Genomic DNA, 25,755 nt, shown 5'->3' with positions numbered 1-25,755 from the left:
CTGCCCTGAGAACGCAAGTAAGGGAACAGGCAATGAGTATGTGCTACAACAAACAGATGCTGCAAGAGGAAATTCTTGGTGCTCCAGGAACGCAGAAGGGGCCCCTGGAGAAAACCTCCACAAGGAGGTAACACCTTGCTGAATCCACCTCCTCTTCCCTGAAATAGGGTAATAGCTCCCCAGGTAACCTCTGGCCTTGCCCTCCACTATTCTGTCCTCCCGCACTGGGATCCAGCTGCATCAGCTAGCTTTTGCAGTTCCTAGAACATATCATGCGTGGTCTTACTTCAGGGCATCTGCACTGGTTTCTTCTGCCCAAAAAACTCTTCTCCCAGATACAGCACACCTTACTCCCTCGTTCCTTTAGTTTTTGCTCAGTTGTTTCTACCTCTTTCGAGGTGGAGGTCTCACCTAATCACTTTATCTAAAATTTCAACTTCCTTACTCCTTCAGCAATTCTTCTCCCCCACCTGACTTTACATTTCTCCATAGTACTTATCACCATCTACATACTATGTATTTTATATACTAGATGACTATCTGTTGTCTGCACTAAAAGTAGCTCTCGAAGAGCAGGGAGTCTTTCCTACCTTGATCATTCCTGCATTCCCTTTGCATAGAAGAGGCTCTGATACAAAGAAAGCATTCCATACATGTAATGAATGAGTAAGTAGAGTCCAACCAGGCAAAGGGGGGGGGGAGGTTATTAAAGAGGCAAGAATGTTCCAGACAGAAGGAGCTCTATGTGCAGAGTGGATGCTATGGGTTGAACTGTCACCTCTCCCGCAACCCAAATTCATACTGGAATCCTAACTCTGCGTACCTGTACCAAATGTGTGACCTTATTTGGAAATTGCAGATGTAATTTGGTCACTGCAGATGTAATTAGTTAAGTTAGGATGAAGTCCTATTGGGGTACGGGGACCCTAATCCAACATGACAGGTGTCCTTGGGAAAAAAAAAAAAAAAGAATTTGGACAAAGACGCACACAAGCAGAACACCATGTAAAAATGAAGGCAGAGTTCAGGTGATGGTTCTCTAAGCCAGGGAATGTCAAAGACATCAGAAACCTAGGTGAGAGGCACGGAACAGATTCCCCCTCACGGCCCTCAGGAGGAATCAACCTGACAACACCTTGGTCTTGGACACCCAGCCACCGAAACTGTGAGTCAGTAATTGTTGTTTAAGCCATCCAGTTTGGGGTACTTTGTTAGGGCTGCCTTAGCAAACAAAGCAAACATGGCAAAAAAGAAGAATCAGGCAACACAGTATTAATGGACCACAGTCAAGGGTCTTTCTTCCTACAACCTGCTCCTTTTAATTACCTTAAAAATACAACCTAATCCCAGTTAGGTACCCGGCAAAACCAGATTTTCACATAAGGGGGAAGCACAATGACAACCTGGGATTGGATAAGCAGTAATTCAAACCACTTCTAGAAAAAGAAATTGAAGTACATGTACTAATGATAATAGACCAAAACTGACGGTTTTATAAATGATTTTATAAATTATACCATCTTGGCTAGAAGCGGAAGTTAGTAACTCTCCATGTATTCAGGTTTTATTTTAGTTGAAAATTTTAAATGTGGAGAAATTTATTTTCATGTTGCAAATCAAACTGTAGTTTAGACTTATATTTCATAATATTGAATTAAATGGCTTGTGATCTATATATTCATATGAATTGATTTGTGGTATTCAGGTCCTGTCTAGGGCATGTTTAGAAAAGGTGGATAGGGAATTGTAAGGAAAGTGAAGAATTTCAAATATTAATGACAGTGACTGGCATGATTTTTTTCTATACCTGTCTTGAATATTTACTTACAGATTTTTTTTTAATGGGTATGAACAAAAGTCATGAATTATAGCTTTGCAGGTAGTTTGAGTCAAATAGCCTCCCACTCCAGTTTTTAGCCATGTGAATAGTCTGTTTTCTTTTTGATAAAATAAACCTATCATTTATAAAACCATAATGGAATGTAAGAGAATCAGATATATAGACCCACACATATAGAGCCAATTGATTTTTTTTTTTAAGATTTTATTTATTTGTGAGAGAGAGAGAAATGAGAGGTGGGGAGGGGCAGAAGGAGAGAGAGAGAGAAAGAAGCAGACTCCAGGGAGCCCAAGGCAGGACTTGATCCCAGGACCCTGAGATCATGACCTGAGCCGAAGGCAGATGCTTAACTGACTGAGCCACCCAGGAGCCCCCCAGCCAATTGATTTTTTAAACAAAAAACTAAGCTACTTAGAAAGAACTGTCTTGTCAACAAATGGTCAGATGGTACTGGAACAACTGGATATCATATGTAAAAACAAAACAAAAACTTAAAATCAGTTCATACCTCAACCATACACAAAATAACTCAAAATGGACCACTAACCTAAAATTAAATCCTAAAACTAAAATATAGGACAAAACCTTTGAGACCTTGGGTTAGGCAAAGACTTCTTAGATATGATACAAAAAGCACAACTGCTGAAAGAACAAAATGATAAATCAGACTTCATCAAAACTTCTCTTCCAAAGACGGTTAAGAGAATGGAGCATATATCTGATAAAATATCTGCATCTAAAACATATTTTTAAAATATATTACGGTGCCTGGGTGGCACAGTTGGTTAAGCCTCCGACTCTTGGTTTCGGGTCAGGTCGTGATCTCATTAATCATAGGATCCAGCCCCGATTTGGGCTCTGCTCATGCATCAGTACAAAGGCTAAAACCAGAACAATTGGCTAAAGCAAGAGTTGGTGAGGATGTGGAAGAACTAGAACTCTCACACACAGCCCCTTGGAAAGCAAAATGTGGGACAATTTTGGAACATGGTTTGACAATTTCTTTAATAATCAAACATATACCTTCCATTTGGTCCACCAATCTCACTCCTAGACATTCCCCCAAAGGAAATAAAAGCATATGTCCCATACACAGAGTTGTGCATAAATGTTCACAGGAGCTTCATTTGTAACAGCCAAACACTGGAAACAACCCAATATTCAAAAACAGGTGAACACATAACCAAACCATGGTATATCTATGTAAATGAAATACTACTCAAAAGAGGAAAAACCCACTGATATATACCACAACATAGTTGGAACTCAAAACAATAATGCAGAATAAAAAGAAGCCAAAAAATGGCTTTGTACTGTAAAGTTCCATTGATATGAAATTCTAGGAAAACCAAAACTAACGTGGAGTGATAGACAATCGATAGTTGCGCTGCCCAAAGGTGGGGTGAGTGGAAGCAGGAATTAAAAAAAAAATAAGGAGACTTTCAGGGTGTGATAGATATGTACATTATCTTTTGGGGGGGAGCGCAGAGGGAGAGAAACTTAGGCAGGCTCCATGCCCAGTGCAGAGCCCGATGCGCGCCTCGATCTCACAACCCCAAGGTTGTGACCTGAGTCGAAATCAAGAGTCAGATGCTTTACCAACTGAGCCACCCAGGATCTCCAGATATGTACATTATCTTGATTGTGGTGATGGTTTCACTGGTACATACAAAGGTCAAACTGTATACTCTAAGTATGCATAGTTATTATATGTCAATTTTATCTCAAGTTTAAAAATGAAATGATATATATGAAAAGAATATTTACACAGCAGTGTGTAGTATACTGAAAGTGAGTAGCATATCACATACACAGAACTGAGTTGGGTTAGGGAAAAAAAACCCGTGGGAAATAAAAAACCTGGCATCTAAGTATTGTAAAATCCCTTAATCCTATTTATAGCATGCTGTTACTAGTAACTGCAAAAATTATTTTCAAATGACACACTGCTTTTATACCAAGGAAGGCTTTTATAAATCTGCTTCCCTAGATGTTAGTGCAATCATACTTATAATAATCCTATTTTCTAAATAATTTAGAATATATAGTTTGACAAGTATGATGCATGTCAGCAGCAACTACAGAACATTTAAAATCGAGACAGTCCTGTAAATGCCAAGGTACATGTTACAGTACTTTTAATTTCTTCAGAGGCTACTAAAATGGCCACCACACCGTAGGAAGGAAAAGCCATGAGTAAATGCAGTATGTCGCACTGAGCTATTTCAGGCGGCCGTTACCTAGAGGCATAACCTAGAAGCTAGGTTGCAAATACTCCGCCCTCTTAACAGTCTCTGAATCTTAAGGACCTGGGCCCATTCTTTTAATTAAAAGACTAATCAATGCTCTACTAGCATTTGGCTAATAACCATTTTCCCCATATCCACATTATATTCCAAGTTTCCACTTATTAGTCTATGAAATTACCAGAAAGTAAGACTATTTCATGTGGCAACTTCTTCCGCAAAAAGGTACCTTTCACATACAATATAAAAATAAAAATATACTTACAGCAGCTACAGGGATAAGAATCTCCACAAATAAACCAGCAAGTGCATGTTTTATATCTTTATCTTTTACTTCTAAGAAATACTGAGCACATTCCTTGAGGGGGAAAGAGGTATAATATTAAGTTCACAAAAGAGGAAGATTTAAGAATTTTTATATCATGATAATTTTGTAAATACTGTCATTTTACCAAAAAGCTAAGGTCAAAACATGCTCAAATTAAAAAAGAAAGTTAATTCACACTTGTGACAAATTTAACAGTTGGAGTAAGGAATTAATAATGATGTCATTAATTTATATACATTTTGTTTCTTTTAAAAAGTCATGAAGAGCAAGAATAACCACTGTGAGGCTAATTCTAATCCCTGCAATGGAGAAAGTATATCACCTGCATGAACTGAAATGATGCTTCAAAATCTTCTACAGGATACATTTTCACTCGAAAAAATTTCATTCCCATTATTAAGCTGATGATGCTTTGTACCACATGTGGGCTCTGTTCCTTTTGCCGTAGTTCTTTCAATTCTGTCACAAACTTCTTCCTCACAGCCTGAAACCTTTAATATACACGAATATATAATATGATATGAATTTAAAACACTAACTTCCCACATGATATTCAACATGGAAATCTTTAGATATTGTACCTAAACATCATCTCTTTTCTTGGCCCTCCTCAAAATTACCAGAAAAGCATAGAGAAAAACAAAGTTATTTGTCATTCCGAATCCGCTGTTCATTTATTTTAAAATTACAAGTTCTATAAGGAGATAAAATATGATTTCTTTATTCCTATCATAGCATCAGTACAGCTCCATTACCATTTAATAATCATAATAAAAACAAAATCAAATAATCCACCCATAAAACGTCCCCCTGTAAATCGGATAGTGTCTAATTTTTAAGGCTCCTTTTTATAAAGTCTGTAATTTGAGTTATACGGAGAACAAATTAGGGACTACAAATTTGTTCAAAGACATGAACCAATCAGTTTTAGACCACTATCACTTAAAATTAATTTCTCCTTACACTGGAGAAAAACTGAAGGAGAGGAATGGGAGAACATGGTCTCTCGCACAATGGGAATAAGCGAAAGAACCCGAAATGCTTTCAAATATAAGCACCATCCTGGATTCAAATGACCACAACTGATAAGGGGTTTTTTTCTGTTTACACTACAAAAAGATACCTAACAATTTAATAACCAATAATACTTAATCTCCCCCCTCTACAAAATAACAAACAGCTCAAGATTTTACTATTAATGTTACTTGGGGAAACCAGTTCCTGAAAATAAAAATGACAAATGAAGCATATTTTCCAATTGTCAGTGACTACAGAGGGGGAAAAAAAATAGTGCATACTAATGAAATATGGATACATGATAGAAAATACTACTTATCCACTTCCATTTGAGTCTTGGGGAATACAATACCATTTTCCATGAATGTATTCTTTTGCATTTTATAAAGAAAATATAAAGTGGATAAAAACCTTCCCATTGCAATAACACTAGAATCCAAGGGTTTTCTCTTTTATTAAATTTCTCATAATAATTATTAGTCACTAAAATCACAGGAACTAAACATTAACAAGAATTGTACTTGGCTTCTTAGAATTTGGAAAGGTTTTTATCTGATGATTTCAGGACCAAAGACTCTTTAAATGACATCAAGAAAATCTTCATTGATAACTTTTTACCTCACAAATTTCCCAGTAGCAACAAAGGAAATTCAAAATCTTCCATAGTCTTCAGAGCAACCACAAGATACTAAAGGCAAACTTTTTTACTATTTACTATAATGATGGTTCAAGGCAATTCAATAAGTGTAACTCCTAATGAACAACACCTTTATGGAGTAATCTATTACCTCCTTTTTCTTTTTTGGTATCTCTTCTACCTATCCAAAACTCTGTTTGGTGCGTTTTAAAACAAATAAGGTAATTAGGAGGAAGACACTGCACTCAGAAATGAAAGTACTCAACTAGAAAGTATTAAAAGTCATTATTAGCTCTGTAGAGTTCTAAAAAAATAAAAAAGACTTAAAAAAACACTTCTCATAGAATAGTTAAAAATAGGCAATAAGGTAATGTCCTGACTATTCCTGGTAATTTCCGACTTCCTCAATTCAGACATTTACGGAAAACCCCAAATAAATGAAAACAAGTTGTGAAATTAATGTATGGATTTAACTTTTAAATCCTCTAAGGAATAGAGCAGTTAAGTAATAAAAGGGGGAGTTCAAAATAAATATGAAAAAAAATAGATCTAAAACTATTACATTAGTAATGAAGCATTCTAAAACACAAATTGAAATCAGGATTTGTAACACTTACTTTGATTGGGCAAGAACCCCTATCACCTCTGCATATAAATCTGCAATAATATGCACATTCCCAGTGTTGGTTCCTGAATATCTAAAACAACAAGAGAACAAATGCATTATCAAATTTTTCTACAAACTCTCCCTAATAAATCTGAAAATTTCTTATCAGGGTGTTATACAGTTTTTTTTCTCTGAAGATTCATCTATAGGATAATAAAAACCACATGAATTTTCTTCTATCTGGATTTTACTGTCATGAAATCTAATCTTCTAATTCTTATGTAAATCCAATCAATAGTTTTAAGAATTATTTTAATAAAATCTTTCCTATGGAGGCGCCTGCCTGGCTGCCTCAGTTAGTACAGCATGTGACTCTTTACCTGAGGGTCTTGAGTATAAGCCCCACACTGGGCATGGAGCCTTAAAACCAAAAAACCAAAAACCAACAACAGAAAACACCTTTTCTATAAGCATTTGGTGTGGATTCTGAAAGAAAGAAAAGAAAGAAAGAAAAGAAAGAAAGAAAAAGAAAGAAAGGAAAGAAAGGAAGAAAGAAAGAAAAAAAAATTGCTTTGAACTCTAAAAACAAATAATCAATGAGAGTTTGAATTATACTTAAATGGTCTAAACCTGGCCAGCAGAGAAAACAATGACCCCAAGCTAGCATTTTACTTACCCTTCCTTATGTTTAAAGTGCTTAAAAGCTAAGTTTAGAACTTCATGAACTAAGGGATCGGGCACAGGATGAACAGGAATCTAGAACAAAAAAATTATCAAGTCAGCAAGAGCTAAGTAGGTTACAAGTCTTTTCTGAGTGTTCTCCACATTTCAACTCATTAAATCAATAAATAACCAGGTTTCCATTTCCATGATATGATCTACTACTACTTAGTCAATCTTCCCTTTTTCTAAGGATGTTACTTTCTCTGAGAATTCAGTTACCCATCTAATTTAATAGGCTCTAAATTTAAGAACGTTAGCTTCATAATCACAAATCCTTGAACTCTGGCCCATAAAGCGGAAAAAGCAGTTGTGATCGCTGATGTGACTGTAATTATTACTGCCCGGAAATTACAAAGACACCCACATGTACCTCTCTGCGACACCAATAGGAAAGCAACCTCTGGCTGAGCCAGCCACACATTCCATTTGTCTTGATTTTCTATCATAAACAGTAGCCAAAACGACACCAACTTTTCCAATTTAAAACTATTTGTGGCCTTGTTCCTATTAGAAATCTGTCATTTAAATACCTTTAATTCTTTAAATGCTCCTTCCTAAGCCATAAAACAAATCAAAATGTTTAAACCAGAAAGTAAAATCCCTGCCCCATCCCCCTTTTATAATCACTATTAATAGCTTAGTATATATCCTTCCAGATTTTTTCCTACACACACCCACACATACACACCTTAGTTTTCTTATTTATTTTTATTATGTTATGTTAGTCACCATACAGTGCATCATTAGTTTTTGATGTAGTGTTCCATGACTCATTGTTTGTGTATAACACCCAGTGCTCCATGCAATACATGCCCTCCTTAATACCCATCACCGGGCTAACCTATCTCCCCACCCACTCCCCTCTAAAACCCTCAGTTTGTTTCTAGGAGTTCAGAGTCTCTCATGGTTCATCTCCCCCTCCAGTTTGCCCCCCTTCATTTTTCCCTTCCTTCTCCTAATATCTTCCATGCTATTCCTTATGTTCTACAAGTAAGTGAAACCATATTATAATTGACTTTCTCTGCTTGACTTATTTCACTTAGCATAATCTCCTCCAGTCCCATCCATGTTGATGTAAAAGTTGGGTATTCATCCTTTCTGATGGATGAGTAATATTCCACTGTATATATGGACATCTTTATCCATTCTTCTGTTGAAGGGCATCTTGGTTCTTTCCACAGTTTGGCTATTGTGGACATTGCTGCTATGAACACTGGGGTGCATATGGCCCTTCATTTCACTACATCTGTGTCTTTGGGGTAAATACCCAGTAGTGCAATTGCTGGGTCATAGGGTAGCTCTATTTTTAATTTTTTGAGGAACCTCCACAATGTTTTCCAAAGTGGCTGTACCAACTTAGATTCCCACCAACAGTGTAAGAGGGTTCCCCTTTCTCCACAACCTCTCCAACATTTGTTTCTTGTCTTGTCAATTTTTGCCATTCTAACTGGTGTAAGGTGGTATCTCAGTGTGGTTTTGATTTGAATTTCCCTGATGGCTAATGATGATGAACATTTTTTCATGTGTCTCTTAGCCTTTTGTACATCTTCTTTTGAGAAATGTCTGTTCATGTCTTCTGTCCATTTTTTGACTTGTTTTTTTGGGTGTTGAGTTTGAGAAGTTCTTTATAGATCTTGGATATCAGCCCTTTGCCTGTGGTGCCAGTTGCAAAAATCTTCTCCCATTCCATGGGTTGCTTCTTTGTTTTGTTGACTGTTTCCTTTGCTGTGCAGAAGCTTTTTATCTTGATGAAGTCCCAAAAGTTCATTTTCACTTTTGTTTCTCTTCCTTTGGAGACGTGTCTTGAAAGAAATTGCTGTGGCTGATGTAGAAGAGGTTACTGCCTATGTTCTGATGGATTCCTGTCTCACACTGAGGTCTTTCATCCATTTTGAGTTTATCGTGTGTATGGTGTAAGAGAATGGTCGAGTTTCATTCTTCTGTATACAGCTGTCCAATTTTCCCACCACCATTTATTGAAGAGACTGTCTTTTTTCCATTGCATATTTTTTCCTGCTTTGTCGAAGATTATTTCACCATAGAGTTGAGGGTCCATATCTGGGCTCTCTATTCTGTTCCACTGGTCTATATGTCTTTTTTTACACACCTTAGTTTTCTTAAAATGATGCATCTTTCCATGTCAGTACTTCAAGCTCCTCCTTTCTTTTCAATGGCCATATACTACTCAGCATATTATAATTTATTCAATGAGCTTCCTATTGCTGAACATTTCATTCCAGATTTTCAATAATCAATATAATGCTATACAATAAACATCTTGTACATTTAATGTTATATACTTGTATAGTTCCATGGGAGAGAGTCCAAAAGAAGGAACTGATGGATCAAAGATTATAAAAGTTACCACTGATATATATTCAAGGTCTATATATGTGTGGGTCTGTTTTTGAAAAAGCTCACTATTCTATCAATTTTTATATGTTGGTACTAAAATCATAGAGTCTTCATTATTAGACTTTATGAATAAGTTCTGATGTCTGGTACTGAAAATCCCCCTTATTTTTCTTCAGAGAGAGCTTAGCCATTTTTGGCCCACTGTTCCTCCATATTCAACTTAGAGTCACCCTTCGAAGGTACACAAAAAATGTCAGGATTTTCATTGGAGTTGCAATCAATCTATACATCAATTTGGGGCTAACTGTATTCTTCTACATTCACATGGAATATCTTTTCACTTCTTTAAAGGCTTTTGGCAAGGCTTTATAATTTTCTGTTTTTGTCCTTTGATGGGCTTATTTCTAATAAATATGAAGAGAAGCTTGATTTAATTAGTAATAAGGAGAATGAAAATACACAAGGTATCATTTTACACCTACTCAATGGGGAAAAGTCTGACAATACCAAATAGTAGAGATAACGTAAATGAATGAGGTTTATAGACATTGCTGGTGTTAAGTTTAAATCAATTTTTTATATAGCTAACAATCAAGTGAAGCAGATCAAATATGCCACCTCAAATATGTCACTTTGGCATGAGAATTATTTTGAGCTGAAGGCAACTGACAAAGAGCAGGTGCAAGAAAAGCTCTCCAGCTTTTCTTTTTCTGCCTAAAAGCAGTTTCCCCTCTCTTTCCCACACCAAAAAAACAACAACCGTTATCATCAGAACCAGAAAGCTGACAATGAGATAGGTCTGCACAAAGCTTACTAAACAGCCCTTATCTTCCATTAGTTTCCCCCATAGATTTTCCTTCCCCCAATTTACCACCCCTAGAAGCCCAGACACTTTTCCTTTGTCTTGTCACTTCACAATGTACTGCTCTTTATTAAATTTTAGGGCCTAACCATTCTTTGTCTTCAACTTCTTTTCCATGAAGACCTCCATATGCGTATGTAATAAACCTTTTCTCCTGTAAATGTGATGTTTCTCAATTTAATTTGTAGGGCTCCAGGAATGAACTTAAGAGGGTGGAGCTCCACTACACTAGCAATTATACGCCTAAGAAAATTATTATGTATAGCTACACACTTCATGGATTAATCCTAGCAACATAATGTTGAGTGAAAAAGTAAGTCCCAGAGGACAACATACAGTATGATACATTTTTAAAGAAAATTCAAAGACAAGAAAAACTTACTATTCAAACATATGAAAACATTTTTTAAAGAAAATAATTAACATAAAAATCAGTATAATGGTAAGAGAATAGCCAGGAAGTGAACTAGGAGAGATTCACATAATTAGGCTTAAGCTATCGGGTTTTTTGGGCCTACAGGTAACCATTATATTGTAAACAAATACAAAGGCAGCCACACAGAGACCAATGATAATAGTGTACCTTGAACCAGGATCATGATTTATCCCATTCTGTGGCCCGAAGTCCAATTAAAACAAAACACATAGGAATTCCACATTTCCCTATTTTTTTTTAACTATATATATTACAGAACACCTCATCAATAGGATAAAATCATAATAGAGATTTTAATTTATCAAGAAAGCCACAAACTAGACTGGGGGAAAGAACAGCAGGGAACTCTAATTATTCAGAGATGGTCAGGGAATGTTTCTTGAGGGTTTGATAAAGGGGAGGTTTTTATTTAAAATCTACAAAGGTAAATCAGGAGTCTATCAGGAGGGAGCTGAATTTAGTCCTGAATAACCATCAGGAGCTAGTTCAAACCTAGTAAATAGGAGAGAGGCATTAGAAACAGTAACCACAATTACATTGTAATAAGGGACAAGAGATACAAGAAATCCAGTAAGTAACTACTCATTGATGTGTATTCAGTTCAATGAGAAAGTGACTAAACTCACACAACACAGAGGAGAATACTAGCGTTTTAAAATGCTGTCCAGGGGCACCTGGGTGGCTCAGTCGGTTAAGGGTCTGCCTTCGGCTTGTGTCATGATCTCAGGGTCCTGGGATCGAGCCCCGCATCGGGCTCCCTGTTCAGTGGGGAGCCTGCTTCTCCCTCTGCCCCTCCCCCTGCCTGTGTTCTCTCTGTCAAATAGATAAATAAAAATCTTAAAAATAAATAAATAAAATGCTGTCCAAGCAGAGGGAGGCATGCAGCTAACACAGCTTTGAAAGGCTCATGGTGAACTTTTACTCCAGGATGGAAGGCTATAGCTTTATCTTGGCTAGGCAGATTGATATTTGTTGTTGAACAGAGGAGGATCAGAGAGAGCATTTGTCTCAGATTTCCTAGAAATTGGGACCATCCTAAAGGCCTGTACCTGGAATCCAATTTGAAGAAAATGTGCTTCATCACAAAATCAAATAGGGATTAAGTGAGGAAGCAGCTGTAATCCAAATTCTACCTTTCTTAGTTCTCAATGAACCTTTTAAAAGTAGTAGCCTGATAGAGAAGTCTATTCATCTGTTTGTAGAAGCCAAGATTTGAAAATCCCATGTTAATAAATTATACAGAAATGGAATTTATTCTACACAGGAAGGTTCAAGAATTCAGACTCTACAAGAATAATCTCAACCTCTGTCCCACATTGGAAGACTAAATTTTAAACCCAGGATTTCTTTAGCAACTAGAAATACTTAACTAGGAAGTTCATGATTGACTATATAATTATAAAAAGCTTTTCAGGGGTGCCTGGGTGGCTCAGTCGGTTAAACATCTGCTTTGGCTCAGGTCATGACCCCAGAGTCCCAGGATCGAGCCCCCCATCAGGCTCCCTGCTCAGTGGAGAGTCTGCCTCTCCCTCTCCCCTGCTCCTTGTCTCTTGCTCTCTCAAATAAATAAATAAATAAAATCTTTAAAAAAAAAAAAAAAAGCTTTTCAGGGACGCCTGGGTGGCTCCATTGGTTAAGCATCTGCCTTCAGCTCAGGTCATGATCCCAGGGTCCTGGGATCGAGTTCTGCATCAGGCTCCCTGCTCTTTGGGGAGCCTACTTCTCTCTCTGCCTGTCACTCACCCTGTTTGTGTTCTCTTTCTCCCTCTGACAAATAAATAAAATCTTTAAAAAAAAAAAAATTAAAAAAAGCTTTTCAATCTTTTATAGGCAGACACTTCCTCATAGAAGTGTAACAGTCATGTTTTGTCGATATAGGAATTTCAGAACATTGCTGATCAATTAAGTAGAGGCATGACAATCTTTTACTTGGTACTCTGAATACCTCTTTTTAGGACAGTACTATTATCTCATATTAAGAAGAAACTCAAAACAGTATTCCCAAAGTGCTCCTTTTTTTACACACCAAGCTGATGAATTTATTATAAGTAAACTATAATCGGGGCACCTGGGTGGCTCAGTCATTAAGCGTCTGCCTTTGGCTCAGGTCATGATCCCAGGGTCCTGGGATCGAGCCCCGCATCGGGCTCCCTGCTCCGCGGGAAGCCTGCTTCTCCCTCTCCCACTCCCCCTGCTTGTGTTCCCTCTCTCGCTGTGTCTCTCTCTGTCAAAATAAATAAAATCTTTAAAAAAATAAAATAAGTAAACTATAATCAAACCTTTATACAATAAATAAAAACATTTTCTTCACTATAATGATAAAATGATGTAGAAAGACCATGGATTTTGGTTTAATCAAGCCAAAGCTTCTCTTTTTACTAGTTATATAACCTTGAGCAAGTTTCCATTTCCCTACCTTCAAACATAGACAACAGACTGGAACTCTATTATCAATGGCCCTGAGAGAATGAAAAATCGAGTATAATACAATTGGAGATTGATTCTTGTCCTCTCACCTTTTCCATCTTTTTCTAAAAGGGACTAGGCCAAAATTCTTACCTCCTGAGAAAGCAGGGCACACAAAGGGACTAGAATACAAGGATGGAGATACTGAGGGGAGAGCCTGGTACGGAAAATGGCAGGAAACCAGGGCCCATTTGAGAAGCAAGGAGGCAGATGTAGTCTCCCAGCTGATCTTCCCTCAACTGGGCCCATAAACAGGCCCTAGGGTAACAAAAACAATTACTATCATCAATGCTGCTGTCCCATGCATCCCAGTCAGCCCTGTGGCTACCCACTGATGGTTAAAATGGAGCAGACACCTACCACCAGGGGCTGACAAACTTCAGTAGGGAAGAGGCTGTCCGTGGATCAAGCAGCCTGGCTCCCAGAACCTATTCCAGAATTCATGGCGCTAATCATACAGGCTGGCTGCAGACATTTCACTGACCTTGCAATAATGCAACTCTGCATTTTATGTGATTTAATTTTTTACACTCCACTTACTGTGCTGTGCTGTGGTTTTCCCATAGTGATTTCCTCACAGGAATGTTTAGTGCGCTCTAGGCCAGAGATATGATATACAGGTTAACTCAAACCTGTAATTTCTCCTCAACTGTCTTATTTGGTCCAGCGATGTCTGATGCCTACCAATGACAGCTAGGGGCACTCTTAGCCATGCTATATACTCTTTATTACTCCCCTACCATGGCCACCATCAACCCTTTTTATGCGTCTGTGTGTCAGGTATTAGGTAGGCATTTTTATAAATATTACCTGTAACACTTAGTCTTACAGGGTAGATGATTGTCCCCTATTTTACAGATGAGGGAACTAAAGTTCAGAAGCTGATGTGTACTTCTCTAGAAAATACTGTATGCCCAGTTTCCGACATATAAAAATGCATTGAATAAAGGAAACAAATAAGGAAAGAAAGCTTTCAATTTTATCATATTGTACCCAGAAAAGAGACACAGAAATAGAAGTGAAAGAAGAAACAGGTCTTATCTTTAATTTTTGGAAGAAAAAAAGGACCGCCTCTAAACATTTTAAGAATGAACATTTTCAGGATGCACAGACATTCTTAAAATCCCTATTTCTCCCCTATGTTCAGTAATAATAATGATAGTAATAATAAAATCATTCTCAAACTGAATCTCAGAAAAAGGCAGCGGGGTGTGGGTGGGGGCAGAATCCTATTTCAGCTTATAGAGGAAAAGTTCTACTTTCATGGAGTAACATTCCCACCCATAGTATCAAGACTTTTTCAGGTCTTGTCATTTGAGATTTTAGAAGCAGCTCTAATTCTACTGCAACATTCCAGAAGGATATATATCTAGTAGACTCTAAAGAATACCCGGGGGCGCCTGGCTGGCTCAGTCAGAGGGTCATGCAACTCTTGACCTCAGAGTCATGCATTCCAGCCTCACGTTGCATATAGAGATTACTTAAAAAACTTTAAAAAAAAAAAAAATTACCCAAGTTTTATTCCAAGGCCATTCCCACCACCACCTCCCAAACTTTAATGCTTTTATCACAACATCAAAGTGAAAAATAACAAAATCAGGGTAAGATATGGATATTGTGGAGTCAGTGAGGCTCATTCATTACCTAAGTGACCAGCTTTCAGTGCAAAGGGGAATGAATACATTTAGTCTCAGAAAAATCACAAATAACTGCATAACCTTCAGGGAACTCATCCACATCGAAAATGCAAATGTTAAATCTGAAAATACTAAAGATGTACTCCACCTTCTGATACTTCACAATAGCACAAATAAAACTAAGCCAAGAGCTGGAAGTGGTTTACAAACCAAGTTTCCCAATCTTCTTATTTGTTTCAAAGAGCAAATGTCTGACTAAAATCTCATATGAAAAGAAAATTGCTTCAAACTTTCTAAAGGTTTATGTTGCCGTTTAATCATGCTTTTGCTATGAATTTGAAAGCCTTTAGTATCAACATGCTAAAATTGGTAGTTGGCCATGACCCCAAAATTATGTTTGACTTTCTTGAAAAAATAAAATCAGTCCTCTATCATCTTGAATTACTTTTGTTCCCACAGTGAATCACACTCATTTCATCACATTTATACTAACTCAATTCTTTGTCTAATTTGTCATGATTAAAACTTTAATTTTCCAAGATGCTGGCCATTTCACCTAATTTTGTATCACTGATTTTACCAACATTTCTATTATTAACGGGAGAAAACTTGGAATAAAACAGTGAACTAACTTTATAATCATCAGCAAGTCACTAAATTAAGAACATTTCTTTATCTGCAAGATGAAAATAACAGATAATACTTATGGAGCACTTTCCATGTCCCAGGCGTTACTGTATTTAATGCTTATGATTCTACAAAAATGGTATTATCATCCCTCTTTTACAGATGGGGGAAAAAGGTAGTGGATAATAACTTGCCCAAATTACACAGCAAGACAATGACAGAGCTGAGATGAAAACACTTGCCCTGTCTGTCTCCCAGTTTTATTACAATGACCGGCTGATACAAAGGATATAGAGCCCTCAGGCGTTATGAAGAGTTCTACACACGCATGAAGACATGACAAATTATTCAAGAAACAAAAAAACGTATAATATATGAGGTCAAGGACTAATCCGTAAAGAATATTTACTCCTCCTTATGACTGGCCCAACCATGTATCAATACTTCAGTACTCCTGGGACCATCCGTCTCATTAAAATAAAACTGAGTCACGTTTTAATATGTCTCTTATATGGGGCAAAAGTAAAAATCCTATTAAATTCAAGATATATTACATTGATTAGTCTCCAGATCTATTAAACCCTACATCACTTTGACACAGTAGAAAATTGGGTTAGTTTGTCATGATATTTCAGAAAGCTCTATTGATTTTTACTTCATTTTCTCTGGTTTTATTAGTTTTGAAGAAGTGAAAAAGACTTCCTTTTACTGGGGAAAAGAAAAAACACCTACGTCAGATTTTTAATAAATAAAGTATCTCTGTGTTCTTTGTGACAGATTTTATTCTTTCATGGGTGCATTTGAGTGAAAGTATGAGGATAATGAGTAAAAGAGAGAAAACAGTAAGTGGAAAGGCCACTGTAGGTTGGAACAATATGGTGACAGAACCAAAAAACAGAGCTTTGCTATTAAAGCTGTTGTAGGGATGCCTGGGTGGCTCATTCGTTGGGCGCCTGCCTTCGGCTCAAGTCATGATCCCAGGGTCTTGGGATCGAGCCCCGCATCCCTGCTCATCGGGAAGCCTGCTTCTCCCTCTGCCTGACACTCCCCCTGCTTGTGCTCTCTCTGACAAATAAATAAATAACATCTTTAAAAAAAAAAAAAAGCTATTGTATTTCTTTTTTCATACTTTGAGTCCATTTCAACCATAGATCTGAAGGGATTTTGTGGAATGAACTTGAAAAATGTGCCCCATGGAAGTTTATAGATCCAATGATTCTCTCCTCCAGAAGAGCCATCTGGATTATTTTTTAAGAGGAGAAGGAAGGAGGATGAAGACCAAGAGGATGGGGAAGGCGAAAGGACAGGGGAGGGAGAGGGGAAGAGGAGAGAGAGAAACTGACATAGGGCTTTCTGTGCACGGAAGCCCTGAAACTGCAATTTGGAGCACCTTTCAGAGGAGACACCGAATGGCAAGTAAAAGAATGTCTTGGGAAACAAAGGAGAAAAGGCACCATGGAGCCAGATCAGAGAGGGGCCTGAATGTCTAGGGGAACTTACAATTTCTCCTGCTAAAAGAAGAAAACCTGTATTATTGAATCAAGCAAAGAAGTGCAAAATGTTGGTTACCAAATCACTCACATGACCTACATGGGCACACAGGAGATGCTAGAGGTCAACCACAATGAGTCCTAGGCAAAGTCTAGTCATGGTCAGTGGCCGCTCTGGTCCAAAGCTCTTCTATCCCTAATTACGCTGGCCTCAGGGTCTTAGGATCCCAGCGAAACGGAGATCACAGAAAGCAAACCTGGCTTGTTAGCATAACTCCCAGAGGAAATTTCTTTCCTACACCTAGGGCAAGACCTTTATGAAAGGCACAAATTAATTAAAATGATTTTCACCTTCGATTAACTCACTTATCTGTTTTTCACATTTCAAACTTTTATGTGCAGATTTCAGATATTCAGATTTCAATGATTTTTCACATGTTACAAAAACAAAGGCAAAGTATAAAGAAATACATCATTCAAATAATTTTATATTGCCTCTGTCGAAAAAAATTGGCTGTCAATTAACTTTATAGCTAACATTTGCTGTTTGTTTTCATATTATATATTCTACTTCATTTTGTATAACAAAAACAAAATCCCTGTCCAAACAGGTCATATGCAAAATGTGATTTTTTTTTCCTTTTAGGTTTCCTAACTTTTTCAAAACATCACAGTGTACGTGGCTGGAAATATGTGGCTTGTGTTTGACTGATAACTTTTTAAAGACTACAAACTTAAGAATACTTTCATGCATTTGAACAAAGTAGTTGATTTTAGTAAATAAAAAAACAAAAATGGACCCAAAAAAAACCCTTTCAAAATCAGTACAGGTATTTATATGTACTTAAATGTATACCTGTACTGATTTTTAGTAATAAAAATATACATGATACCAGACTTCGGATGTTAAACTCATGAGTGCAGCGTGAGCACATGCCAGCATCCTAACCAACACTGAATAGACATTAAAACATTATCTTGAGGTGTTTTCACTTGTCCAAAAACCATTCGCACTTGACAATTCAGTGTTCCCCATGTCAAAGTGCCCCTATCCCTTAACTGTAACTGCACAATTACTACATGTTGGAACGCAGGCTTGATGGCTTCGGAAGAGAAATTCTTTGAAAGTGGACTGAAGTCGACGAATGACAGGCAGACTATATTCACAGCTAAAGGCCCACATGTAACCCAATTTCCATTCAGCTCAATTTTGCTAACAAGATCTCCTATCTTAGACGGCATTTTACAAGGGTAAAAAGAATAGGAAGTGATAGGTACAATCCATGAAAGCCCCAGGCACCTGAAGGACGTGTAATTATATTATAGAAATCTAGCTAACGTGGGCCAGAATTTTAGACATAACATCCTAAATAAGGTAAATGAAACATGAAGGCAAAATAAGAATAAGAAACATAAACTCTGCAGACAAAAGAGCTTCTTACCTGCTTTAGAACTTCAACTAAAACTAAACAAAAAATGAAATCTACTGCTAAGTCTCTCCTTTCAAGAAGATAATCTCTTTCACGTTGTTGTTCATCCCTGAAACAAGAACCCCAGATTAGGATTGCACTTAAGACCATAAATCTTAAAATAGCTATTGGTTAACAGTTCGGTTATTTACTGAGCTCCTCGTAAGTATGGTGTCCTATGGCAGCTGACTGTTCAAGCTGTTTTTACATTACCCAATGTATGTACACTCTCATTTTCTTTCTCTTGTTGGGTATTTCGTACAGTACTGATGAACACGTCACTATTATATCTGTCAGAAATTAAACCCATTCTAAAGCAATCAGTTAAGAAAAATATTTTAAATTTTATTTAGAACATCTAACATTACTCCATATTTGATTAGTATTTTTTTAAATTAAGAACTGAAATAAAAGTAGTAACTCTTCTGATGAAAATAGAGTGCCAGCTAACTTCTTGCATATCTAAGGTGAAAAATCACAAGTGGCATCAAATAAAGTCCAATTCCAAACAATGGATCATCTCCTGAACACAGACAGATGTTCTATGCAAAGCCACCTCCCTGGCAAATTCGAAGAAGGGAAAGAGAAGTTCTGGGATTTGAGTACCAAGGAGAGTCTCACGGTATCATAATATAGGGTTTGGCAGTCCTTCTGTATCACAATTGCTTCCCTTCACAAACCATAGGAACGGGACCTTCTTTGAATATTTTCTTAACTTCAACTATTAAAGGTCCGCATTGAAGTACTGAAATGATGCTCCTGAAATTCATTTTTGCATAACTATCCCAGTGATGAGTACCATGGAGATCCATCGACCTTAACTGGTACCTTCCCTTGATTTACAGTTAAGTATGGACTATGCTTTCCCTTTACTATCAGTTTCATAACAAAAGTAATCAATGTTTTTCCTTAGAAACCAAACAATACCGGTCTTGGGTTGAGAACATTATTGCCCCCTTCAACGAAAGGATTTCAATTCTATGTAGAAGAGTGGAAAATGAGCCACTTACCCCTTAGACTTTGTGCTAGACCGAGGCCTGTACTCATAGGATTCATCTTCAGTTCCATTCTGGCGTCTGTACCAGTCAAACAAGGTGCGAAGTAAGGAAGGGAGACAGTGCTCTGCTACTGAGCTCATAGAGCTTATCAACTGAAAACATAAAATATTACCAGAAGATAAAATACATCATCAAGGTACCACACTCCTATTAGCCATCACTGGCAAATGATTAACATTTCTAGGATAAACAGAGTAACTCAAATGCGATAAATGTGTTTTAAAATAAAAATAAGAATTAGGGGTTTATCCAAGTAACAAAGTGGGCTAAGTTACCCACTTTTATAATACCCACTATTAATATATAATACCCACTATTAAACTTTGCCCACATCCATTCAGTTTAGCTTAGCAGCTTTCCACCTTTTTCCTGCCTCCATATACTACTCACATGTGTAAAAACATGACCCTTAGTAATATCCCTGATTATACAGAAGGATACCTATGGGAGAACTGGTATGCATAACATGAGAAAACCACACCTGCCTCCTTCCCCCTGACCAGTTCCTCCTCTATACTCACGTAAACAAAAGGTTGTAAATATTGCCACTAGAATGAGTGAAGAGATGGAGGAACAGAGAAGACTATGTTATGTTAGAAACTGTGCGAAAGTAAACTTTGTATCGTTCTGATGTGGAACAGAGAATTTTATAATTACATTATTAATTCGTGACACCCACACATGAACATATTAGAAATGTGTTGTAACAAGCTTTTAAAGCTTAGAATATAGAAGCAGACAGCATAAAGATAAATGTAGTGGGAGGAACAACTGCTATTCAATTTGAGGCATCCCTGAAACTATCTGAATTCTAGGTGAATATCAAATCAATTTCACAAACGAATGCAGCGTTCCTGGAGCGGCAGTTAAGAGGCACACCAGCCATCCTTAGCAAGCAGTCCCCAGGGTCACTCTTCATCTGGAGGATCTCGAGCAAAAAATCGCTCTTCATGAGAATTTCTGTATCTGATGCAACTCATTGCTCATAAAATTAATATTTCAAAGTATACAGTCAAACACGCTTCACTCCTTTTTTCTTAACTAAAAAATGATGGGTTGCAGAAATACTCAAGGTCTTGTTCAGGTCCAGGACTGTAGAAAGTGTCAGTTAATGAAGATAAATTGATACCTCTAGGAATTAAACATTTACTTTTCCTAATATTTGATAGCCTTCATATAACTTCAAAATGTACTTCATCCAAGGAAATAGAAAAGAGTGAAAGTTTTATTTGATTGTGTAAGCTCTTTTTCTTTTTCCTTATCTCTGCCTTCCTTTAATCATGCTTTTATTTATAATTACCATAATTTGACAGGTAAATAGTTTCTAATATAGGAAATTAAACTAAAAATAAGATTCTAATTTTATTTAATTTTTCAAATTTATATTTTATTAACAATGAACAGTATCACTCAAAGGCAATCCTTTTAATATCTAAAGAAGGAACAATAAAATACCATCCGCTATTGTAAATATAAAGTTTCTACCACACTTGGCTTTTTACTGTGGGAAAAAAACTGAACTATGGGGCACGACTATTTAAAGTTTCATTAATCATTTACACAGAAAAAAACAACAAATGGATATATTCCTTAAAAACACTGTTTAATAGGATTTCAAATTCTGATTATACATTTATTCATTAGTGGATTTAAGATCTGAATAATCTAAATACCTTTAAAATAATATAGTAATAAAATAAATAAAAATTACTAATTAGTAATAATTAATACCTTTGGCAGTAGCATTGAGATTTGAAGAGCCTTATATAAAGTGATCTTAATATTACTTTAACAGAGAATTAGCCTTCCTATCTATGGTTTCTTCTTAGGCCAGTGGCTACTCACTAAGTGTATGCATCAGAATCCCCTGGGAGCTATTGTAAAATATAGGTGCTGGAGCACTGCTCTTGGTAATTCTGATTCAGAATTGGGTCAGAATCCAGAAAATACAATATCTTGTTAAGTGTCCACCAGGTAATTCTAGCCAGTCATCCTTATCTAGTCAATTAAACTAATATGAACATTAATCTCTGTTTCCCAGATACATAATTATGAGAACAGTAGTACAGGAATACTAGGTACAAATGGAGAGCTAATCTGGGTTATTGGTTTTTGCAAACAATATATAATAAAACAATTCTTGAATGAACATAATTATGACAGAAGAGGAAAGAATTAACATTATAGGAATATCACACTCAATTTTAGGTATTAATATTCTATCTTAAGGTTCTGATAGCCCCAACAAGAAAAAACAAAAGTTAAAAGCTAAAATACTATGGGGCACCTGGATGGTTAAGTGTCCAACTCTTGATTTCAGCTCAGGTCATGATCTCAGGGTTGTGAGACTGAGCTTCATGTCGGGCTCCATGCTAGGCATGGAGCCTGCATGGAGCCTGCTTAAGATTCTCCCTCTCCCTCTTCTGTCCACCCCCTTCTGTCCCTTTCTTTAAAAAAAAAAAAGGTAAAATATTATTATGTGAGAATTGTGTGAATTGGTACACCAGGGAAGATTGAGGTATGTTAATTGGAAATGTTTTAAGAAAATTTCAAAGGGCACAATAAAGAGATTACCAATGAAAAGTAAAAGTTTTAAGATGCTAAATGACAGAAACCGGGGCACCTGGGTGGCTCAGTTGGTTAAGCATCTGCCTTTGGTTCAGGTCATGATCCCGGGGCCCTGGGATCGAGTCCCACATCGAGATCCCTGCTCAGCAGGAAGCCTGCTTCTCCCTCTCTCTCTACTACTCCCCCTGCTTGTACTATCTCTCTCTCTCTGTGTCAAATAAAATCATAAAATAATAAATGACAGAAACCAATCAAGTTCACAGATCATTCCATGAACTATAAAGTTCACAGTTCATAACTCCTTCTATTTACTTTGTTAAAAAACTACCAATTTCAGACTGAATCTAATGTGTAATGATATAAAGGATCACTAAACAAAATAAAATAATTTCCTAATATTGGATATATTTGGACCAGACTGTTAGGATGAACATTTTCCTTTCAGGAAAATATATCCCCCCGAAACTGGCATACCTGGTCAAACTGAAGATCTTCACCTCTTTGAAGAGATCTAGACAATGGCTTCTCCTACGGTAAAAAAAAAAAAAAAAAAAAAAAAAAAAAGCATATATATAAAATATGAGAAATCTTATATATATTAACAGATTCATGAGTTGGTTTTGTTTTTGTTTTCATTTGTAATTAGATTTTAAACAAAGGTAAGACTCCCTCTTTTTAATACACACACACACACACACACACTTGCTACTACATACACAGAATACCTCTTTGGAAAAAAAAGAAATAAGTGTTTGCAAATGGGGAAAGAAATTGGATAGTTAGGATAAAGGGAGGGTTGGGGACTGGGAGTGGAAAGTCGTTACTACAAAGATTTTTGTACCATTTGAACTTGCATATCACAGAAGCCAAGGGAAAAGAGTACTACATAAAGAAAGAGCATACTGACAGTGAAACATGATACTTTGGTGAGGTGACCTTTCAGTATGGTTGCTTCCTATTAAGTTAAGCTTCCAGTTTAGTGTTGTGTCTTCCTTCAGCACACAACAGTACTGGAACCTTTTTCTTTTTTTAACTTTCCATTTGTTATGTTCATTTATTTGCTGAAAAAACAACTGAGTTCCTACTATGAGCAAGCAACATCCATGAACCAAAGAGGACTCAGAGGACTCACTGTGGAAAGCTTAGACCCTTTAATCTTCAACCAATGGGTCTGGGGATATAACTGGTAGTAAAGTCTCTCCACCCTCTCTCACCTGCATGTGCACTCTTCCTTGCTTGTATGAAGAAATGACTCAAAAGAGGTCAGTCCAGATTACTGTCTAAAGTTAGTATAGAAAGAGTGTCATGGGGGGGCACCTGGGTGGCTCAGTCAGTTAAGTATCCCACTCTTGATTTTGGCTCAGGTCATGATCTCAGGGTCATGAGATCAAGCCTCACATTGAGATTCTCTCTCTCCCCCCACTCTCCCTCTCTGGAAGGGAGGAAGGGAGGAAGGGAGGAAGGAAGACATTGGGGCATAAAGGGGCCTCCACCCAGTAGAAAACAAAGGAGTGAAGGAATGGGCGTGATTCTATGTTGCAACGGGTTGAGAGGAAGGGGGAGCAAAGAAAATCCTAGACAGAAGTTTTGATGGACACTGGACACTCTGATGGTTAATTTTATGTCACAGGTTACCCTGTGATATTTGGTCAAACATTTTCTGGATGTGCCTATGAGGATGTTTTGGGATGAGATTAACATTTGAATTGGTGGACTGAGTAAAGCAGGTAGATTAAGACTCCCTTATGTGGGTGGGCTTCATCCAATCAGTTGAAAGTCTGAGCAGAGCCAAAAGGCTGACCCTCCCTGGAGTAAGAAGGTCCTCCTGCCTGACTACACTGAGCTAGGGCATCAGTCTAGCCCTACCCCTTTTCCCATGTCAAACTGAAACATGGGCTTTCAGACTGGAGCTTACACTACCCGCTCTCCTGGGTCCCCAGCCTGCCCACTGCAGACCTTGGGACTTCTCAGCCTCCAGGATCATGTGAGCCAATTCCTTCCAATAAATCTCTCTTTATACACACATACCCTATTGGTTCTGTTTCTCTGGAGAATCCTAACTAATAAAAACATCATTTCTGATTTAATTTCCTCTTTGATCCAAAGACAGAATATGTCCCGGGGGCGGAGGGGGGGGAATGTGTTCCACATTTACAAACAGCATAAGAAGGACATTATCTAAGCAGTTAAAAATATGAAGCAACGTCAAAGTACAACAATGGGGAATTTGGGTCAAAAAAATCATGGTATAGCTACACATCAGAGTATTGTATAGCCAGTAAAGTGACAGGTAGAACTAAATTTGTAGATTGGGAAAATGTTCTCAATGTATTAATTAAATTAGAGAATAACAGATATAATACTCTTACAAAGGATAAAATGTATATATGGTGGTATATACATATATAAATACATTTAAAGCTCTAGAAACATATTTACCACATACTAGTAATAAAAACAGAGTAATAGGTTGTTTTGTGGTTGAACAATTAGCTTACTTTTATTTTCTGTATTTTCTACAAAGAATGCAGATTACTTCCTCTCATTCTTAAACTTGAGGGCTGTTCTTGAGTTTCCCATGCTTAGTGGTATCCAGCAAATCCATTTAATTTTAGAACAATGTAGTGCACAACCATGAAAGTTATGGTTACAGAACAGACATGTTTTAAAATATGAGAAAAAACAATGTAACTAAACAAAATCATGAATTATGAAGAAGTGATTTTCAAATCTAGTTGTCACCAAACCTCCATGTACACGCCTGTATGTTTCTATACATTTAGCTTTAAAGATCTCTTTTTTAAAAAAATATTTTATTTATTTATTTGGCAGAGAGAGCAAGCGAGCGAGCATGAGCAGGGAGAACAGCAGAGGGAGAGGGAGAGGCAGGCTCCCCACCGAGGAGGGAGCCCGACACGGGGCTCAATTTCAGGACCCCAGGATCATGACCTGAGCCGAAGGCAGACGCTTAACCGACTGAGCCACCCAGGTACCCCAACTTTAAAGATCTCTTAAGAACTATTCTCTGTATATGGGGCGCCTGGGTGGCTCAGTTGGTTAAGCGACTGCCTTCGGCTCGGGTCATGATCCTGGAGTCCCGGGATCGAGTCCCGCATCAGGCTCCCTGCTCAGCGGGGAGTCTGCTTCTCCCTCTGACCCTCCCTCCTCTCATGTGCTCTCTCTCTCTCTCTGTCATTCTCTCTCTCAAATAAATAAATAAAATCTTTAAAAAAAAAAAAACTATTCTCTATATAAAAGAAAATATTATCTGAAATTCAGAAATTAAATCATTTTAGTTTCAGTTTCTTTTTGTTCTAATTCAAACAAAATTTATAACATAATTGGTTTAAATTAAAATAGCATATACAGGGCGCCTGGGTGGCTCAGTC

The 25,755-nt window shown here is 37.2% G+C and overlaps 1 protein-coding gene and 1 long non-coding RNA gene across 2 annotated transcripts in view; one reads left to right on the top strand and one right to left on the bottom strand.

The window, feature by feature from the left end:
• FRYL (FRY like transcription coactivator) overlaps positions 1-25,755 on the bottom strand; it is a 242,644-nt gene that overhangs the window by 91,293 nt on the left and 125,596 nt on the right. Inside the window, exons 5-11 of the mRNA XM_081812875.1 lie at positions 22,841-22,894; positions 19,751-19,890; positions 18,714-18,810; positions 7,352-7,431; positions 6,686-6,766; positions 4,737-4,905; positions 4,352-4,444 (exon numbers count right to left, since the gene is read on the bottom strand). Of these exons, the coding sequence (XP_081669001.1) occupies positions 4,352-4,444; positions 4,737-4,905; positions 6,686-6,766; positions 7,352-7,431; positions 18,714-18,810; positions 19,751-19,890; positions 22,841-22,894 (714 nt within the window). The remainder of the gene's footprint in view (positions 1-4,351; positions 4,445-4,736; positions 4,906-6,685; positions 6,767-7,351; positions 7,432-18,713; positions 18,811-19,750; positions 19,891-22,840; positions 22,895-25,755) is intronic.
• LOC145720199 (uncharacterized) overlaps positions 1-25,755 on the top strand; it is a 204,006-nt gene that overhangs the window by 156,097 nt on the left and 22,154 nt on the right. The window lies entirely within an intron of this gene.

The sequence above is a fragment of the Leptonychotes weddellii genome, chromosome 2 (assembly GCF_054177405.1).
Source record: "Leptonychotes weddellii isolate Sample4059 chromosome 2, ASM5417740v2, whole genome shotgun sequence".
In the NCBI taxonomy this organism is placed as follows: Eukaryota; Metazoa; Chordata; class Mammalia; order Carnivora; family Phocidae; genus Leptonychotes; species Leptonychotes weddellii.
This window is presented reverse-complemented; position numbering and strand designations above follow the sequence as displayed.